General features: G+C 47.5%; 1 protein-coding gene and 1 long non-coding RNA gene across 5 annotated transcripts in view; one reads left to right on the forward strand and one right to left on the reverse strand.

The window, feature by feature from the left end:
* Positions 1-12,598, forward strand: part of LOC145520124 (15 kDa protein B-like) — a 17,345-nt gene extending 4,747 nt beyond the window's left edge. Inside the window, exons 2-5 of one of the 4 annotated variants that reach the window (XR_014064232.1) lie at positions 1,991-2,082; positions 2,387-2,559; positions 3,407-3,521; positions 4,404-6,137. Coding sequence is in view for 2 of the 4 variants with exons in the window: in XM_081525867.1 (XP_081381993.1) it covers positions 4,623-4,925; positions 9,921-10,022; positions 11,171-11,263; positions 11,861-12,001 (639 nt within the window). In the remaining 2 variants the exon portion in view is untranslated. Of the gene's footprint in view, positions 1-1,990; positions 2,083-2,386; positions 2,560-3,368; positions 3,522-4,349; positions 6,138-7,450; positions 9,245-9,920; positions 10,023-11,170; positions 11,264-11,860 lie in introns of those variants that run through there. The other 3 variants (XM_081525868.1, XM_081525867.1, XR_014064233.1) reach the window with 3 other exon arrangements.
* Positions 7,736-15,075, reverse strand: LOC145520125 (uncharacterized). The gene is made up of 4 exons (XR_014064234.1): positions 15,025-15,075; positions 13,340-13,466; positions 9,622-11,947; positions 7,736-9,513 (listed from the first exon to the last, which is right to left on the reverse strand). It is a non-coding gene; the product is annotated as an uncharacterized LOC145520125 (long non-coding RNA).
* Positions 15,076-20,924: the final 5,849 nt, after the last annotated feature.

A 20,924-nucleotide genomic window follows, 5' to 3' on the forward strand; every position in this document is an offset into this window, starting at 1 on the left:
CCTATTTCCTCACAGAGATGGGCAGCATTGGGAGTTTAGGGAAATCTAAGACTCACTTGTACTGCTGCAGGGTAGGTCCCGTCACAGTAAAGTAAGCAAGTAAAGTCACTCAGTCGTGTCCGACTCTTAGCGACCCCCTGGACTCCTACCAGGCTCCTCCGTCCATGGAATTTTCCAGGCAAGAGTACTGGAGTGGGTTGCCATTGCCTTCTCCAGTTTTGAATAGAGACGAGTCAAAAAGAATTGGTCATTGAGTCTCCTGAGGTTGGAAGCCCCTTAACTAGTCTGTATAAATTTAGCAATTACTTTTGGCAAAGTTGTTTGGGAAGCAGCTAGAGCGATGAAATTAATTTAGTAGTCAAAGTGTGCCTGCAGACCTGCCATTAACTGGCTAGGTGACTTTGAGCAACCCATGGAATCTCTATGTAGCATCAGGATTAAGTGCTTCAGACAGACTGCTTTGTTCACTGTGGTAAAACAGTTCCCAACACTGCGGGTGCTGACTGAGGAACTTAGGTTTCAATCTGCATTTGGCCACTTACAAACATATGGCCTCAGAGAGAGAATCCACCTTCTCTGAGCTTCTATCTTCTTATTTATAAAATGGAGATGGTCCCGTCACAAGGGGGCAGCAAAGACCCCGTTCAGCCAAGGTAAACTGGCCTGTTCACCCCTCTCTAACGTCATCAAAGACAGACATCCTCCCCCATCTTATTAATGTGGATCCATTTTAATGATGCAGAAACAGAGGCCTGGATTGGGGAGTGGACCACTCAAGTCTGCCAGTAAGTGGATGAAGAGTCCAGGTTGGGCCTGGGCCTCCTCCCTTCTAGTTCATTTATTCAGCTAGTGTCTATTCAATACCCACTGTGCCCTAGGCACTGTTCTAGGCACTGCTGAATAAAACAAGCAAAGATCTCTGCCCTTGTGAGATTACAGTCAATGAGGGAAGTTAGATATTAACACAATGAGAAATATACAGTATATAAGATGGCAGTTAAAAACAGGATACCATAAAGAAAATGGAAAGACCAAATTGAAATAAGATATCTGTGAGACATAAGCAAGAAAGAGGACCATCTACAATATATAAATCTCAAAAGTCCTCAGCCAAAGACTTATGGAAAGATGTCAGACCTCATCCATAACCACGAAGATGCAGACCCAAACCACAGTGAAAGTTCACTTTGTACTCATGGGATAAATGAGTATAATGAATGAGTATACATCAGTGTTGGTGAGGACGTGGAGCCACAGGAACTCTCACCCACTGCAAATGAGGCTGGAAATTTGTGCCACCACTACAGAATACACATTTTTTAGTTGTGTTGACACTGTGAACAAAGACTGTCACCTGCCATTTCAGTAAATGAAGACTGTTGTGGCCACAAAGCCATCAGCCCCCGCGGCCCCCTGTGTGCCCCGGGAGAGGTTTAGGATGGAGAACAGGATACTGGCCCTAAAATTAGCATCATATCAAAGGAGTGATGTCAACAAGCCCACACTCTTGCATCTTCCCATATAGAAAAACTCTCTGATCATTAACTTGAGACGTCTGTTTTTGTGATTAGCAGTAATCTTTGGATGGCGTGCATGCGTGTGTGTTTGTCCTGTCCGTCTCTTTGCAACCATGGACTGTAGCCCACCATGCTCCTCTCCCCCTAAAATTTTCCAGGTGAGAATACTGGAGTGAGTTGCCATTTCCCACTCCGGGAGAATCGTCCCAACCCAGGGATCAAACCCACATCTCTTGCATCTCCTGCATTGGCAGGTGGATTCTTTACTACTGCGCCACCTGGGAAGCCCTTGGATGGCCTACTGCACATTTTTTCCTCAGCAAAAAGAAAATAAAACTCATACATCCTGGCTTCTCCCTCACATCTTTAGAACAGTCCCTCCGAGCTGAGAGACTACATCGCAGGCTTAAGTCTTCAGTAAGGCCTCTGAATAAAACATAATTCTCAACTTTTAGGTTGTACTTTTTTTTCAGTTGACAACTCTCTACGTCCCCTGTGCTCCAGCAATGGAATTGCTGGGTGTCTGAGTAACCCGGAACAACTGCTGCCCATGGAACACTAGGAGGTGTGTCCAGAAAGGAGGGTCATAGCCACCCAAACAGGAAACATAGAGTCCTCCCCTGGTGCCACCTTTCTTAGATGTGAATCCAGAATCACTGCATTACGGGTGGGGAAACTGAGGCAAGGAGAGGGGAAAGAGGCTGCCCCAAACACCATGGAGCCTCTGAGGGAAAGTCAAAGGAGAAGTCTGATGTGGCCAGGGAAGGGAGAGGAGAAGGGTGGAGGGAAGATGGGAAGTCACCTGGTCTCAGACCTGGCAGGCCAGAGGCCAGAGGCAGGAGAATCCCATCGTGTCTCTTCTGTTTCAGCCAACATCCATGTTCCTGGCGCTCGGGGAGGGGACACTGAGGTGGCCCCCGCTCTCCTGGTTCAGAAAGAGCAGCAAAGAAGTAGCTGCTCCTCCCTCCAGAGTTTCCAGAGCCCTCCAGGAACCCTCGAGGCATTGGTTACTTTCTCTCTAGAAAAGGTTCCAACAAGACAGGTTTGCAAATATGAAGAAGGTTGGGGATCTCTGAGGCCCAGTCACCATCCGAACCTCTCCCAAGCACCCAAGTTACTTGGCCAGCAGATGGCAGCAAGGCCACGGGGTTGTGACAACGCAGCTGCAATCCCGGGAGTCACTGACTGCACAAAAGCCCTGTAGATTGGAAATTAGGGACTTGTTTTGTTTTGCTCAGAACCTGGTTTACTTCTTGGGGTGTCTGTGAGTGGAAGGAGAGCAACGGGGGATTCGTCCCTCCCCTGCCGAGGACAGATGTCCTCATTCAGGCGTTGCCAAGGAGAGCCTCAGAGTAGACAGGCCCTTCGGGATGCCCCAGATACACCCTCCTGACTGCATGGCGCCAGGCTGTGAGCGGTGTGACACCGCCACATGGGGCAGAACTTTGAGACATTCTGGCCTTGGGAGTGAGAGCCTGGAGGCTGGGTGGCACCCCCTGGTGGGGGGTGGAGCGGGGCACGAGGGGTGGGGGACAAACCTGTTGGCTCAGGACTGAGGTCACCCTGTGGGACTGAGGCCACAGTCTTCCTAGGTCTCTGTGGCTCTGGGGCAGCTTGTATCCAGATTGCTGGTTCTAGAACATCAGATGTGTGTCCCCGGGGGACCAATGTGGCCACAGCCGCTTTCTCCACACCCTATTGGATTTGCACAGGTCACTTGGGCAAGGGCTAAGAGTTTCTGAAATCTGTGCCCCCTTCCTGACCACCCTGTTACAGCAAGGAGAAAGCTGAGGCCCGTGAAGGGCAGAGCTTGCCCAATATCCCACCAGGCTTCTTTCTTCATTATTTCAGACCTTTTGAAAGCTTTTTGCTTCAACCATCTTTTCAAGGAGGCATGGAAGCCGTGGGGTCATTCAGGAGGAGTCGGGGGTCTCAGCTGCCTGTGGTTCTGGCCAGTAGAGTGTGCAGTGGAAATGGTCACTTGAATGGGATCTCGTACCTCCGGTAGGTGGAAGACATTTCCCTGGAGTGTCCACTTCCTGCTCCCTGCACCCCCAACTGCCCTCCAGAGCCTCACCCATGCCCTGCTCCAACCTCGGGCCCCAGGGTCCAGTCACAGGCTGGGTGGGTCTTGGAGAAACCTCCTGCTGGACACCTGGAATCCTGCCCTCACCCTCTGCAGTTCAGGTCCCAGCATCCAGTAAATAAGACACACAGCCCCCAGGCTGAAGGCAGAGCAGCATGGTGGAGGACACGACCCTGGGACCCAGGGTTGGAATCCTGGCACTTTCACTGACCAGCCAAGAACCAGTGGAGAAGTGGTAGCAGTGGGATTTGAACCCAGATCTATGGAATCCTGAAGCTGAAGCAGGGCTCAGACAGCTGTATTCTGCGATGCTCTGGGTCAATTATCTAGCACAAATTATTGAAGGATTTTTATGTGGCTTTTACAGAGTGTGACCTTTTGAAATCATTCTGTGTAAAGTCTATCTGTCATAAAAAAAAAAAATCCAATAATTTTTCCACTGAAGAGTCCCCAACCTGAGTTCCCAGCCCTGATTATGCTATCCAACCTCAAACCTCTGGACATGTCAGTCTTATGATTTGAGGGGATTATAAAGGCTACATAGTCTGTTCCTATGCCTCTCTACTGGATATTTGAACCCTAAATTTGTTGCAACAACATGTTGCAAGTAACAGAAAAGCCCATTCAGAGTAGCTTAAACAGAAACATCCAGAGGCCCTCCACCTTCAGGCGAGGGGTGCCCCAGCAGCTCAGTGATGTCATAAGGAGTTTTTCTCTCTGTCTTCTGTGGTGCTGACCTCATCCTTAGGGGCCTACCTCACATCCCACACAGCTAGTCACTCTTCCTTGTTTATTTCCAGGAGGAGGGAGAGTGCCTAGTATACCCACCGAAAGTTCCGAGATGTATTCTAAGTGGAGCAGCTTAATCACATGCACACCCTGAATCAATCACCAATAGGGGTGGAGAGATGACAGGTTCTCTTGACTTAGACCAAGTTGAGTTTTCCTCCCCCAGAATCATGCAGATCCTCTAAGGGGGACTGGGCCTGATTGGTAGGGAGAAGGGGTAGGGGAAATTGATGCTGGAGAAGCCAGGCGTCAAATGGCCCTTCGAGCCTCCTACAATTTCCCTGCCAAGTGGTTTTCCAGACTCAGTTCAACGTCTCCCAGGCCTCCTCCACCAGGCTGCACTCCAGCTTTTGTCAAGGGGACCTTTCTTGGATTTGAGACCTTTCTTGTTGCCATGTCTCCTCCTGGGAATCCAACCTTTGGTTCTGTCTCCATCCTCTGAGTCCACAAGAACAGTCTGGTCCTCTTGTTCATGGCAGCCTTTCAGAGACAGAGCGGGGAATCAAAGTCATGCTGGCAGCCCTCTCCTCAAGGTAAAACTTCCCAGTCTCCCATCATTCTACACAGGATTCAACTGTGTAACTTGGGCATGTTTACTAACTTTTCCAGGCCTCATCAGCCTCACTGATCCAGGCTGGGGACAACTGGAGCTCCTCAGACTGATGGGGAGCCATGTGATGGGGGTCTGCAAAGCCCCTGCAAAAGTATTCTACACATCTAAAGCCTAGCTTTTACTGGAGGTTTTTTTCCCTCCAATGGAAATCTAAACCATTTTAATTTTAAAAACATTATGTGAACAACTCAACAATACAAGGACAAGTAACCCAATTAAAAATTGCACAAAGGATTTGCAGAGACATTTCTCCAAAGAAGATATACAAACAGACATGAAGAGATATTCAACATCATTAGCTCTTAGGGAAATACAAATCAAAACCACAATAAAATATCACTTCACACCCACTAGGATGGCTATAATAAGAAGAGAGACAATAATAATTGTTGGCAAGATGTGGAATACCACAGACTGCTGGTGAGAATGTAAAACAGTACAGGCTCTTTGGAAAACACTTTGATAAATCCTCACAAAATTAAACACAGAGTTACCATATGATCCAGAAATTCCATTCCTAACTATAGGCCCAAGGTAACTGAAAACATATGTCCACATAAAAAACTAGTATGTGAATATTCATAGTAGCATGATTCATAAAAGCAAAAATGTGGAAACAACCCAAATGTCTATCAACTGATGAATGGATCAACAAATGTGGTTTATCCATATGATGAAATCTTATTCAGTCATAAAAAGGAATTAATCTACAACCTGGATGAACCTTGAAACCATGATGCTAAGTGAACAAAGCCAGACACAAAAGACCACATATTTTATGATTTCATTTACATGAAATGTCCAGTAAAGGAAACCCATAAAGACAGAAAGAAGATTATTGGCTTCCAGGGGCAAAGGGGAAGGGAAAATGGGGAGTGACTGTCATTTGGCACATGGTTTATTTTTAGGAGGATGAAAATGTTATGAGTTGCACACTTTGAAAGGGCAAATTTTATGATATGTGAATTTCATCTCAATAAAAAGAGCTCCATTCATCTTTAAAAAATAACAGTTGCGGATATGGAATAAAACATAGACTCCATATGAGTATTTTAAAAATATTTTTGTTGTTTTCCCACTACAATATTGTAATGTAATTAGCCTCCAATTAAAATAATTAAAAAAATAAAAATATTTTTGTTGTTTTTGTAAAACAAAGATGTTTATTGTAAAAAAAATTTTCAAATAATAAAGTTGAAAAAAAACAAACAAACCTCAGAATCCTTTGCCAGCTCCATACAGAGAAAAACGCAGTGGTAATCATTACTAACATTTTAGCAAACATCCTTTCAGGCACCTTGCTAGTGATGTTGTCATGAATACTGACCAGTGTACACTTTTCTGTACAAGGAACTGAACCCTACAGTGGGGACTGCATTGCTCTGTGCAAGCCCCCTGTCTGCCTTTTTCCCCTCCCATCCCATTTCCTGCCCTCTCAACCATCATTCATTTTTACCTGTGCCTTGGAGGTGTTATAAAATGTTTATCAGTTTGAAGGATGTATTCTGATGTATTTTCCACACATACATATGGCTAGAGAGAAGTGGGCGGGAGGAGTTGTTACATATCTTATCCTATTTCTTTCCTCTCTTGCCAAGCACCACGTGTTTAAGATTGATCCATCCAGTTGCTGTATGTTCATGTGGTGTGTGGCTCTACCTCAGGATTTCTCAGCCTCGGCACTGACAGCTGGGGCTGGACCGTCCCTCCTTGTGGGGGCTGCCCTAGGCACTGTGGGGTGATCAGCAGCATCCAGTAGATGCTAGTTGTGCCTTCTCCCTAGCTGTGACAATCAAAACTGTCTCCGGACATTGACAATTGTCCTGGGGGTCCAGGACAATTGTCCCCAGTTAAAGACAATTTTGTCCCTGGGGACAAAATCTCCCCAGTTAAGAACCCTTGCTTCTTGTCAACTTGTGTACCAGAAACAGAATATGTGCTCCAGCTAGACATCAGAAAAAAAGAGGCCCGGCTATAGCAAAATTCCCTTCTGGATGTTCTGAGTGTCAGCACCTTGCTGCCACCCAGCTGAGCCACACTGGGTGGAAATGTGTGGGGTTTGAGGAACTGGTCTTTGAGCTATGCATAAAATCCTTCAAGGGCAAAATCATTTATTCCCTCAGCCAGTGTTTACTGAGCAGCTACTAGATGCCAGATACTCGTCTTGGCACTGGGTAAACAATCAGCTTTCAAGGAGCTTACCTGCAAAGTGGGAAATAAAATAAATAATAAACAACTGTTGCTACTCAACAGCGAGTGCTATGAAGAAAGTTGTATCTGAATAAGAAAGCAGAGATGGAAGCGTAGGAAGGCCTGAGGAGGAAGGCCTGAGGAGGAGGTCCTCCTGAGGACTTGAAAGTAAGACAGGACGCCAGTGTGAAGGTTAGGGGAAAGCTTTCTTGAGATCAACAAAATTAAAAATGCACTTGCCTTTTTACCACACAGATTCTCATTGCATTTTAACTCTGAGGAGAAATTAGGACGTTTCATGACAGGAAGAGCTTAGGATTCTACAGTGAGCACCTACCATCTCTCCTTATCACACTCCCTGGGATGGACACAAGATCCACTGTAGCAGAACCCTCTTTCTCCAGCTAAGAACCTCTGATGAATGCAATCCCGCTGATAACTGGATATGTATTCCAACAAGCAGTACCAGTATTCCACGAGGAGAAGTCTCCCAAGTGCTCTAACCAAACTGCTCCTGAAGCATGTTTATATTGTTTCTAATTTTTCACCATTCTACGCCACGGCTGCCTGGGTCTGATGATGAGACTCGGGCCTTTGAGGACCTGCTGGGTCTGCCAAGGACTGTTCTGCGTTCTGCCCCCTCTCCCTACTTCTGGCTCCATCCTTCTCAGCTCCACCCTTAGCCTTTGGAGGGTGGACCGATCTGTGCCTTGGTTTCCCCACTGGCAGGCTTCAGTGAGAACAGCTGGTAGCCGCTCTCCTCCTGCCCAGTTTCTGAGTCTCCTGCGGAACACGAAACCAGAACCAAGGGCGGGCTGGCAAGTTAACACGCTGACCCCAGTAACAGAGGGAGCCAAGGAAAATGGGAGCCCTTGGAGAAGGGAGAGGCTCCTGGTGTTCCCCTTGTGAGCTGCTGCCTGGAGCCGCCTGTGTCAACAGCCTGGGGTCCCTACCCTGATCCTGTTGGGGACAACCTCCCCGCTTTGCCTGCAGGGAACGGCCTGGGGGATGTGAACAGCGAGGCTCTCCCTGGAGAGGATGCTGCCATCAAACCCAATAAGAAGGACTAGTGAGCCATGAATTGTCAGATCTTATGATTTTTTTTGAAGTAAGTCAGGCATCCAGATTTTTAAGGGTTGACAATCAGTATTTTAGGGCTTCCCTGGTGGCTCAGCAGTGAAGAATCTGCCTGCCAACGCTGGGGATGTGTGTTCGATCCCTAGGTGGGCAAGATCCCCTGGAGGAGGAAATGGCAATCCATTCCAGTATTCTTGCCTGGGCAATCCCATGGACAGAGGAGCCTGGCGGGCTACAGTCCAGGGGGTCACAAAAGCGTTGGACATGACAGCGACTAAAACAACAACAACAATCAGTATTTAAAAATATATGCAACATGGTAGTTGTCAGCCAGAGTACAGCCTTCGACTGGACCATCTGTGCTCTCAGCCGAGACGCTGTCACACAGAGAATTCATGGATCCCAGGCAGCTGTTTTGGAATCAAACCACACCAACCAGGCAAGAGACAGCACGGGGTCCTGGAGTGTCAGAGCCAGAGGTGGTCTCCCTGTGGCACGGGGTGTGGGGAGAGGCAGACACTGAGGCCAAAGTGAAGGGACGTGCCCAGCATCACACTGGTCTCCTGCCCCCAGCTCAGGGCTGCCTCATTCCTAGGCCTATTGCCCAATCCTACTTGCCTCTTAGTCACTGGTATTTTGGAGTGTTGGTTAACACCGGGTGCCTAGCAAAGGAAAAGAGAGGCCCCTTTCAGGAAGGCTCCAGCCCCCACATGTCGCCAGCAGGACTTGGGCAAGGCTGCGTCATTACCACCTAAAAGGGGCCGCAAGTGGCAGAGGATCCGAGGAGGGACGATGGCAGGGGCTTGGAAGGCGCTGGTGCTGGCGGCAGGCTTGGCAGCCGTGGCCTGCGTGGCCCAGCACAGCCTGAGCTATGACGAGATTGTCACCCAGGCCCTGAAGCTCTTCAACCAGGGGCGGCGAGGACGGCGCATCTTCGGCCTGCTGGAAAGCATCCCGCCACCACCTGGCTTGGTGAGTGTCAGGGGCTCAAGCCTGGGGAGCGGCACCACCTACCTCACAGCATCCCGTGAGGCCAGCAGGCGGGAGCGAGTGCCCCACACAGGCACAAAGTGCTTGGTTAACAGTAGATGCTGTTGTTTTTACTATGTTTCTCCACTCAGAAGGTAAAACAGAGGCTGTAACCTCTCTCCGGCCTGACAGCTGGCTAGCTGATCAATTCCAGGATTTGCCCAAGGATGGAATGTGGGGTCTGGGAGACCATTCTGCACTCAGGCCCTGGACTTGAAGGAGTAAGCAGAACTGTTTCAAAGGAGGGACAGGAGCCAGACTGGTCCCACCAGACGGCGCTTCACCAGGGCCTTCCAGGGTCCCCCTTCCCACCCCCTTACCTCTCTCCTGGCAGTTGAGTGTGGGAGGCAAGTATTCTAGGTCCTTTGTCACAGAAGAGGAGATTGAGGTGCAGAGATGGGAGGTGACCCCTCAAGGTGGTCCGGTCATGAAGTGGTGGCTTCCACTGGTTTCCAGAAGCCCTGCGCGCCTTCAGTCCTGGCTGAGGCCTCTCTTAGGTGGGAAGTGCAGACCTCGGGCAAAGCCCTGTCCAACTTGGAACTGTGATCTCTCTCCTCCCTGCCTTTGTTCTCTCCTGTGTTAAAGGGAGATGACTGTGACTCTTCTCCTACTTCTTTAGAACTCCACCACGATCCCGCTCAACTTCAGGATTAAAGAGACTGTGTGCTTTCTGTTCCGGCACCGCCGAAGGCCCAGACAGTGTCCTTTCAGGGAGGGCGGGGTGAGTCTCCCATTCATCCCCTGGCTCCCCAACCCAGTGAGCCAGATAAGGAACCCCCCTCTTTCTTGCCTCCTTACCGGAGGCTGATTTGCTTCCACCCACCCACAGACAGGTGAGTTTGACTGTGGAAGCTTTTTTATAAAATTGGGTTTTTCCTTAAGGCTTTTTCTTACTACAAAGTATCGATCCTTATTAGAAAAGCTGCTGCTGCTGCTGCTGCTGCTAAGTCGCTTCAGTCGTGTCCGACTCTGTGCGACCCCATAGACGGCAGCCCAAAAAAAGCAATACACACTAAAGAAGCGACTAAATATTAAAAGAGAAAGAACAAAGAGGGACCATAATCCACCTCGTTCAGTTCAGTCGCTCAGTCGTGTCTGACTCCTTGCGACCCCATGAACTGCAGCACGCCAGGCCTCCCTGTCCATTACCAACTCCCAGAGCTTACTCAAACTCATGTCTGTTGAGTCCGTGATGCCATCCAACCATCTCATCCTCTGTTGTCCCCTTCTCCTCCCGTCTTCAATCTTTCCCAGCATCAGGGTCTTTTCCAATGAGTTAATTCTTCGCATCAGGTGGCCAAAGTATTGGAATTTCAGCTTCAGCATCAGTCCTTCCAATCAATACTCAGGACTGAGCTCCTTTAGGAGGGACTGGTTGGATCTCCTTGCAGTCCAAAGGACTCTCAAGAGTCTTCTCCAACACCACAGTTCAAAAACATCAATTATTTTTTTTAGTTTTTGTTGATGCTTTTATAATCCACCCATCTGGGGATTATATTGCTTTAAAATTAGGAAAGTATTTTATTATAGCAAAGGGACAAAATGTAGAGAAGTGAACTAAAAAGCAAAAATATGCAACCCCACTACCCAGGAGACATTAACTGTTGCTATATCATCTTCAGTATCTTTTTGATGTACACACGAATGTTAAACAATATAACTCCCTCTCAGGCTAATTTATGGAGACCCTTTCCCGTGTAAGAACTTGCATAAAAGTCCTTAATGCTCTGCGGCGCGCACGGAGCCTGCTCAGGTGTCCCCAGCGACCGCTGCTCCCTCAGGCGTCGAGCGGGTGGATTGGAGCTTGGGACCCGGGAGACCTGGGCGAGGGCGCCGTCCGCTGCAGCCCGTGTGCTTGCTCCCCGGCAGGAGGAGCGTAACTGCACGGGCGCCTTCTTCATGCTGCGGCAACTCCGCCTCCTGTCGCTCAACTGCGTGCCGGACCGTGAGCTGGAGCGGGAGGTGAGCCCTGCGCCCTCACTTGCTCCAGTTCCCGTCTCGGCGGCCCTCTGCCCGATGACCGCCAGTGATCGAGGGTCCCTCACCCGGGCCACTGACTTAGGCGCGTGGGACCTCAGTTCTGGAGGTCTCAGACCTTAGACCTGGAAACTGAACCGGTCTAAACGCAAGTAGTCTGGAGGGGAGGGGCGTGGCCAGACCTTGATGATTGACAGCTAGTCGTCTGGCAGAAGGGGATGGGGGCAGCGACTGAAGGTCTCCTCCTGGGGGTGGGAAGGGACTCAGTCTTTCACCGGCTGTTCTCTGGGCCCTGAGCTCTGGGAACCCGCCTCCCCATCCCACTTTTGGGAAAACAAGCCGGAGGTGGAGCCTCTCGGCAAGTGAGTGCAATAGCTGGGGTGGACACGAGTGGTAGGCGTTCCCAGGCTCTCTGGGCTCTGGGGGGGAAGGGCCTGACTGGGGACCCCTCCAGCACCATTACCAAGGTCACTGCCTGGGCCTCAAGACTCATCCTCGCCTGGGGAGAGAGGGGCCACACGTGGGGCAGGAAGGCGGGGGGGCGATCGATGAGGGTGTTCACCGTCTGCATCACTTCCTCAGCCCCGCAGGGTGAGGCGCTCTGCTGGGTCCACTGGGGAGGCCCCTCCAGAACTTGACAGCTCCAATCTGCCACCTGCGGTCAGGGATCTGTACGAGAGAGCCAAGTACGACATCATCTCCAACATTCTGAGGAATTTCTAGGGCTGGAGAAGGGAAGGGATGAGGGAAGGGATGCCCTGCAAGCCTGCGGCGACCTGCGATTCCCACCCATTCTCTTCCTCTGCTGCCCTCAGCATTCCCTGGCCTGCAAATGAGCCCACCCATACTCCTCTACCTTTGCATACCTGCTTCCCTCTGCCGGGGTTTCCTGCCCATCCTGTGTCTGTGGATGCTCCACATCCTTCCAGGCACAGGTCCAAAGTCACCTCCCTGGGGAAGCCTCTCTGCTCTTCCCTGAGCAGCACAAGTGTCCTTCCCTCATCCGTGGTGCAGTCACGATCCTCAAACCACGCTGCCAAGTACCAGCTGCCTCCAGGGCTACAGAGCACTGTCTCTCCTCCCAATGGGGCCCTCTTGAGCCAGCTGCAGGTGGCTGGGGAGGGAGTTTCTCTGCCAAGTGCTCCTGAATCCCGGGAGGGCAGTTTCTGGGCAGGACCCTGAGTGCCCCTGTTCCTTGCCCAGTCACTGTGACAACGAAATGCCCCTTCATATATCTGGCACCCCCAAGAGGGGCTCAGGGCATCCATCCTCTGCTGAGAGCAACAGGAGTGAAACTCAATAAAACGTTTCTAAGTTAAAGGATTATGTGAATAAGCGAATGAATCAAGTGTCAGGGCTGGGCCAGCTGGACTTGGGAGGAAGAGACCAACGAGGCAGGTCCTGGGGGTGGGATTCCACCGTGCATCTTGGGAACACAGACTCCCTGAGGTCAGGGTAGGGACAATGACAAGAAACAGGATAATGAGGGGTGCCATCTGAGGGCCATCCTGGGAGCTCAAGAAGGCAGAGTAACCTGCCCCCAGGTTATTCTGGAACCACCTTTCCTTCCTTTCTGCTACCTTTATTCTTTCTCCTTTATCGTGAAGCTCCAGCCAGAACCTCTTCCGCATCCCCAGACTCGCACGTCAGATGCCCTCCTGGACGCCTCCCCATGGACGTCCCAGGAGAGCCACCCACTCAGAATCTTCCCTCCAGACCACCCTTCTTAGTGCCCAGCCCAGTCCAGCTGATGGCAGCCTCACCCGCCCAAGGACCTGAGCCTTGCTCAGACTCTGCTGTCTCTCAGGGAGAGTCTGGTTTTGGAGAGAGTTGGTTTCGGTTCCTGTTCCATCCAGCCCTGAGAAGAGGGCCTGGCACATGGCAGTTGCTCAGTAAATACTTGTTGAGTGGACAAAAGCCCTTTTCTTCTCACCAGTAGGCCCCCTTTTTCAAGTCTTTGCTAGAGAAATATCTGTGGGAAACTCTCTCATTTGAGGGGCCATAGTATAGAGCCCCTCAGGGGAATGGGTTTTTTCAGCCAGGGCTTCCCTGGTAGCTCACCTGGTAAAGAATCCACCTGCAATGATGGAGACCCTGGTTCACTTCATGGGTTGGAAAGATCCTCTGAAGAAAGGAGAGGCCACCCACTCCAGTATTCTTGCCCGGAGAATTCCATGGACAGAGGAGCCTGGTGGTTGCAAAGAGTCAGACATGACTGAGTGACTAAGCACAGCACAGGGAAGCCAAGGAACCCTATTAATCATAGCCATGATTTATGAATGCTGCTTCCCAGACAGTGAACAGAAACACACTTCTCAGGTCTTAGAACAGTACTGCAAGGTGTATGCATCACCAGCAACTTTTAGTGAGAAAACTACGCCTCAAGGAAATTGGTTGACTCGACTGTAGTCCACACTCCAACCGCCTTGTCATCTAAATCTTAGGGAGCACCAGTGGTGGGTTAGAGGGGTGGGGGATGTTTCAGGGAGTGACCCTCGGGTGGGAAATGGGCAGGTTTGGGTGGACCAGGATAAACTAGACCTCAGACCATCTCTCCCTGTGGTGGGGCGATGATGTTCACTTGGAGAAGGCCCTTGTAGCCTCACAGAAGGTGCCAGCTGCTGAGGCACACCATGTATCACTCCCTTGCCTGACCTCCACCCCCAGAGAGTACTCCCAGGCCTCATTCAGGTCTTCTGTGGGACCCTGGACACTAATGGGGCTCAGCAACTTCTCTCCGGAAGTTCAAGACTCATCTGCGGTGGTCAATGCTGCATCACACGAGGTCTGGGGAAGCTGGCCCATCATATTGTACCCAGTGAGAGGCAGGCCTATGGGACCAGCCACCAGGCTCTGCTGGGCCGCCCTGCTGTGTTCTCCTAGCCCCAGCACGATCAGGCCCTGAGACAATGCCAAGGTGCCAAACACAGCTCAGCCTCTTGGCCTTGGCAGCTTCTGAAAGTCTTCAGAGCCACCAGAGCAAGACTGAGAAGGGAGAATTCACTGGGGTTGGGCATGGGAACACAATGGGTGAACAGACCTCTAGGGTAACATCTAAACGGCTGCAGGAATCAACTTTCACTCCCTATACAGATACTTGTAGCTCAGCTGTAAAGAATCTGCCTGCAATGCAGGAGACCTGGGTTCAACTCCTGAATCGGGGAGATCCCCTGGAGAAGGAATGACCACACACTCCAGTATTCTTGCCTGGAGAATCCTGTGGACAGAGGAACCTGGCAGGCTACAGTCCATGGGGTCGCAAGAGCTGGACAGGACTTAGCGACTAAACCACCATCACCACAGATACGATGTGAGCTTTATTTTTAAAAGAAAAAATGACCATAGTCATTTTATGTCCCATTTTACAACCAGCTTATTTTCATTTAACCTATCAGCCAATACACTTCAGTCACTATTGGCTCACATTTTTTCTTTTTTTCTGTCTTTTTCTCCACTGGGTGACTAAACCTCCATTTATTTCAGCTACTCCTGCTGTTGAAGTTGTTTCTGTTTTTTTGCTTTGTTTTTAAACAATGTTGAGATAAAAATAATTTCCTAGAATGGAAATAGTATCAGAGTATATGATCATGTTAAGAACTTAATGTATTGCTAAATTACTATCTAGGATTGTAGACAGCAGTTAAGCAATATTGCTCTTCTGGCAGTATTTATACAACTTGGAAACAGGGAATGGCCTGAGTGCCCAGCCACCAGAGGAATGGTTAAGTAATTTGTGTTATACTCACTGGATTGCATATTGTACAGCCTTTAAGGTAAATCTGAAGCAATGTTATGTCAAGAAAAATGCTTGTGTTAGCCTCTAGCAAAGGACCTGCCAAGCTGGGTTTGTCCCCTCACAATGGAGACCACAGGTCCCCTCACCATCTCGGCCTCAACTGCAGCCCAGGATCTGGAGCCCCAGAAAAGACAGTAAACCCTGGGGACTTAGAAGCCACAGTGCAAATCAGTGTCCAACTGTTTTTTTTTTTTTTCTAACAGCTTTATTGAGCTGTAATTGACATAGAATAACTTCTACATATTCAAAGTATACATTTGATAAGTTTGACATAATATACATCTGTGAACCCATCTTCACAAGATAATGCACATACCTACCATCCCTCCAAAGTTTCCTCACACCCCTTTAAATTCTGATTCCTCCCCAACACCCTCCTCATCACTCCTGCTATCTTCAGGCAATCAGCGATCTACTTTCTGTTGCTACATGTTAGTTTACATTTTCTACTTGTGGTTGTTCCCTCAGTCATCTCAGTTGTCTCCAACTCTTTGTGACCCTATGAACTGCAACATGCCAGGCTTCCCTGTCCTTCACCAACCCAGAGCTTGCACAAACTCATGTCCATCGAGTTGCTGATGCCATCCAACCATTTCATTTTCTGTCGTCCCCTTCTCCTCCTGCCTTCAATCTTTCCCAGCATCAGGGCCTTTTCTAATGAGTCAGCCCTTCCCATCCGGTGGCCAAAGAATTGGAGTTTCAGCTTCAGCATCAGTCCTTCCAATGAATATTCAGGACTGATTTCCTGTAGGATTGACTGGTTTGATCTCCTTGCAGTCCAAGGGACTCTCAAGAGTCTTCTCCAGCACCACAGTTTGAAGGCATCAATTCTTCGGCACTCAGGCTTCTTTATGGTCCAGCTCTCAAATCCATACATGACTACTGGAAAACCCATAGCTTGACTAGACGTCTGGACCTTTGTCGGCAAGTAATGTCTCTGCTTTTTAATATGTTGGTCACTGCTTTTCTTCCAAGGAGCAGGTGTCTTTTAATTTCATGGCTGCAGTCATTGTCCACAGTGATTCTGGAGCCCAAGAAAATAAAGTCTGTCACTGTTTCCATTATTTCCCCATCTATTTGCCGTGAAGTGCTGGGTAGAGTTCTATATAAATGGAAATCTGCTATAGACTGGAGGTTTGTGTTCCCTCAAAATTCACATGCTGAAATCCTAACCTCTACAGTAATGGTATTTGCAGACTGGGCATTTGGGATGTATTGATATTAGGTCATGAGGGCTCTGGGATAACTGATGTTATAAAAGGGACTGTGGAGAGCTCGCATGCCATCCCCGCTGTGTGAAGACACACAGCAAAAAGGCAGCTGTCTGTGAACCAGGAAGCGGGACCTCACTAGACAATGAATCTGCCAGTCCCTTCATCTTGAACTTCCCATCCTCCAGAATTGTGAGAAATACACTTCTGCTGCCTGTAAGCCGGTCGGTCTTTGGTAATTTTTACAGTAGCCTGAACAGACCGAGACAGAGCACACAGCAATGTCCTCCTTGTTTGACTGGCTTCTTTCACTAAGCATCATTATTCTGAGATTCTTTCATGTTATATCAAAACATCAATCATTCCAATCTCCTAAGAGAAGTGGGTATCCACCCTCAGGGGACCTGGAGACAAGTGAAAAAACTGAATTAGAAATTTAGAATCATCCTCCAAATAACAGGCCCAGATGGCTTCACTGGTGAATTCTATCAAATATTTTAAAAAATAATACTTATTCTTCACAAACTTTTACAGAAATAAAGGAGGAGGAAACACTTCACTCATTCTGTGAGGCCAGTACCACCAGCCAAAGACATCACAAGAAAAGAAAACTACAGAATATAGCTCTAGTGAACACAGATGTATTATAAAAAACGACTTTAAAAAAAATCAGCAAGCCATTCAGCAACATAAAAAGGATTATACACCATGACTGAGATTTATTCTAGGAATTCAATGTTGTATCTGTATCTCAAAAATCAATTAATGTTATATACCATATTAACAGCTGAAAGGACAAAAACCAAACCATGTGATAATCTCAATAGGTGCAGGAAAAGTATCTGATGAAATCTAATACCTATTCATGACAAAACCTCAACTAAGTGAGAATAGAACGTAATTTCCTTAACTTGAAAAATGTCACTGATGAAAACCCCACAGCTTAACATATTCACTGGTGAAGGACTACGTTTTCCTACCTAAGACTGAGAATAAGGCAACAGTGTCTATTTGTGCCATTTATACACCACAGTGTACAGCAGGTTCTTTTCTATTTTTTTTTCAGCCAGGTCATGCAGCTTGTGGGATCTAAATTCCCCAACCATTGAACCCAGGCCATGGCAGTGAGAGTTCTGAGTCCTAACTACTAGGTTACCAGGGAACTCCCTATACTGGAGGTTCTAGCCAGTGCAACAAAGCAGGAAAAAATTAAAGGCATCTATATTGGAAAGAGAAAAGTAAAACTGTCTTCATTCAGAGATGGAATATCATATGCATAGAAAATACCAAGGAATACACATATGTGAAAATTTTTTTTAAAGGTAAAGACTTTAAAGGGAATTCCCTGGTAGTCTAGTAGTTAGAAGTTCCCTGGTGGTCTAGTGGTTAGGATTTGGGGCTTTCACTGCTACAGCTCAGGTTCAATCCCTGGCTAGGGAACATCCCTCAAGCTGTGCAGCACAGCCAAAAAGAAAGAAAAAATAACTAATGAGTTCGGCAACATCACAGGATACAGGATCAATATACAAAAAACCAATGGTATTTCTATAAACTAGCAAAAAAACACCTCCCCAAATAAAATTAAGTCAGTGTAGTTCCATCCACACAGCATAAAAAACAAAAGCAGTTAGGATCAACTTAACAGAAGGAAGTGCAACACTTCAAAAATGAGAAAATATTGCTGGGAGAAATCAAGGAAGATCTAAACAAATGACAAACATTCCATGTTCATGGACTGGAAGACTGCATTGTCAGGATGCTGCTGCTACTGCTGCTAAATCGCTTCAGTCGTGTCCGACTCTGCAACCCCATAGACGGCAGCCCACCAGGCTCCCCCGTCCCTGGGATTCCCCAAATTGATCTATACATTCAACACAGTATCTATTAAAAACCCGGAAAGCTTTTTGTAGAAACTGACAAGCTGACCTATAAGAGCTAACAGGAATGCCAAGTACCTAAAATATTCAAAAGGATTTTTAAAAATAACAAAGTTGGAGGACTTACATTATCTATTTTTAAGACTTACTTTAAAGCTGGAAAACTCAGTGCCATGAAATCAGCATGGTATTGGCTCACGGACAGGCATATAGATCAGTGGAACAGAATTGAGAGTCTAGAAATAAACCCTTATATTTATGGTTAACTGATTTCAACAAAGGTACCAAAGCAATTCAGTGGAAGAAGAGATTGTCTTTGCAACAAATGTGCTGGGACAAATGGATACACACACACACAAACACACACAGACACAAAATGAATTTTATAATTGACTTAAATGGGTTCTACACCTACACAAGAGCTAAAATTATAAAACTTCTAGAAGAATTTCTTCATAACCTTGGGTTAGGCAAAACTCTTAGGATATGACACCAAAAAGTACAATCCATAAAAGAATTTATGAAACTAAACTTAATCACAATTAAAAACTTCTACAACACTATTAAGATACTATTCTTCAATTTTATTAAGAAAATGAAAAGATGAGCTATAGGCTAGGAGAAAATATTTGCAAATCACTTATCTGATAAAGGATTTGTATCTAGAATATATAAAGAATTCTTTAACTCAATAAGACATATGACCCAACTTACAAAGGGGTAAGTTTTCAGTAGATATTTTATTACAGATATACAAATGGCTAACAAGAACATGAAAAGATGCTCAAAAACCATTAGCCATTAGAGAAATACAAATTGTCAGTTTCTTAAAAGGTTAAACATAAACTTACCGTATGTATGATCCAGCAATTCTGCTCCTAGCCATCTACCTGAGGAATGAAAATGTATGTCCACAAAAACTTGTACATCATAGCAGTACAGTTCACAAAAGCCCCACACTGGAAACAAATTAAATATTCATCAAATGGTGGGGAAAAAAATGGATAAACAAAATGTGGTATATGCATACAGTGGAATACTATTCACAGGAATAAAATAAAAACAAGAAACTACCAATGCCTTCTATGACATCAATGAATCTCAAAAGCAGTATTCCAAGGAAAGAAGCCAGACACAAAAGACCACATATTGTATGATCCCATTTCTATCAAACATCTAGAACAAGGAAATCCATAGAAACAGAAAGCAAAATAGTGGCTGCCCAAGGGTGAGGGTGAGGATGGAGACTAACTGCATATGGGCACGAGGAAACCTTATGGAGTGATGAAAATATCCTGACATGGGGCAGCGGCAATGGTTGCACAACTCCGCACACTTACTACAAACTATTGAACTTCACACTTACAATGAGTGAATAAATTATACCTCAATAAAATTACTTTTAAAAACCCAGTGATGCAAAACAAAGGGAAACTAGGAAGCATGATTAGGTGAACTCTGGACCTGAATATACCTGACTGCTCTCAAGTTCTTCAAGAAAATAATGGTTGTGTCTCTTCTATGTGTCTGGGGCTGGCACACAATAGGGGTGACTCTTAAGGAGCTCACCATCTCGTGGGTGAGACAAGCACACAGGCCACTGCCCAGCTAGGGTACAGTTAGAGACAAGCAGGGAGGAGACATACCAGGCGGACCAGAGAGGCCAGACCACAGCAGGCTTCTCTGCCTTGCTAGGTGGTTTGCATTTTTACCCTGAACTGCAAACCTAGAAAGAGAGTTAAACAGGGAACTGAGCTCCATTAGAGAAAAACATTTTGTGTCATCACTTGAGATGTAATAGGGAACAGTAAGCCTGTGAGATAATTGGTGAGAACCGTGGGATTCCCCTGCCATTTTTTGGTTGGGTAAAATTATGTTATTGTGAGCAGCAGTAAAAACCAGTGCTGCTGGTCTTTGGGGTGAAGAGGAGTGGGCTCTGTTGCTAGTTGTGAAGGCAGAGGAGTTCAGTGAACAACAACAAAGAAACGGCAAGTCAAGCTGATGAGCCGAGCTAGAGCTCCCCAGGCCACCCTGTGCTTCTGGTTTCTTTGGTTCTGAGCAAAGCGGTGTAGGTTACATGGAAAGGGCTGTTAGCACATCACAGGCATTTGACCTTTCTCCCACAGCCCAGAACCCACAGATAATCTGGTTTCCTGTTTCGACATAAAGGTACCTGTTTCCATAATCTAAACATGGTTTCTCCTCTCTCCCTCGCTGCCCAGTCTGCTTCTTGAAGGCCCATCACAGTACTGGGCAGCAGACCTCCATGCTGGGGGCTTGCAGGCTGGACGGATCAGCTCTCCAGAGGATGCAGACACCGCTTCCCTCAGCTGAACTGGACTGTGAGCGTGGAGATCTGGCCTCGGTTCTTGATGCTACTACTGGTTAGTTGACGAATCAGGTCAGCTGCTCAGCCCTTTTGAGATCATTTCTTTATGCTAAAATGAGCCATGTTACCGGGTAGTAACAGGTACAAGGGCCTGAGCGTGGAGGTTACTTACTGAGAGGACCAAGAGAGAATCAACAGTGCTGGTGGGGTGTATGGGGGAGTGACATACCCTTCCAAAAACTTAAAAAAAAATTATCATCCAAGAATGTAACCATTGCCCACTGGATGAGACTGGCCAACAGCTGACTTTAGGAAGAGTGTGAATGCAGAGTTCCCTAAGACCCACCACCACAGAAACCAGTGTACAGTCTCAGGAAGACAGATGTGGAATGTGGCTCCATCTAGGGAAGTGGAAACTACACACAGGGGCCTG

Source organism: Giraffa tippelskirchi, chromosome 9, assembly GCF_054371585.1.
Source record: "Giraffa tippelskirchi isolate mGirTip1 chromosome 9, T2T-mGirTip1v1.2.pri, whole genome shotgun sequence".
NCBI classification, from domain to species: Eukaryota; Metazoa; Chordata; class Mammalia; order Artiodactyla; family Giraffidae; genus Giraffa; species Giraffa tippelskirchi.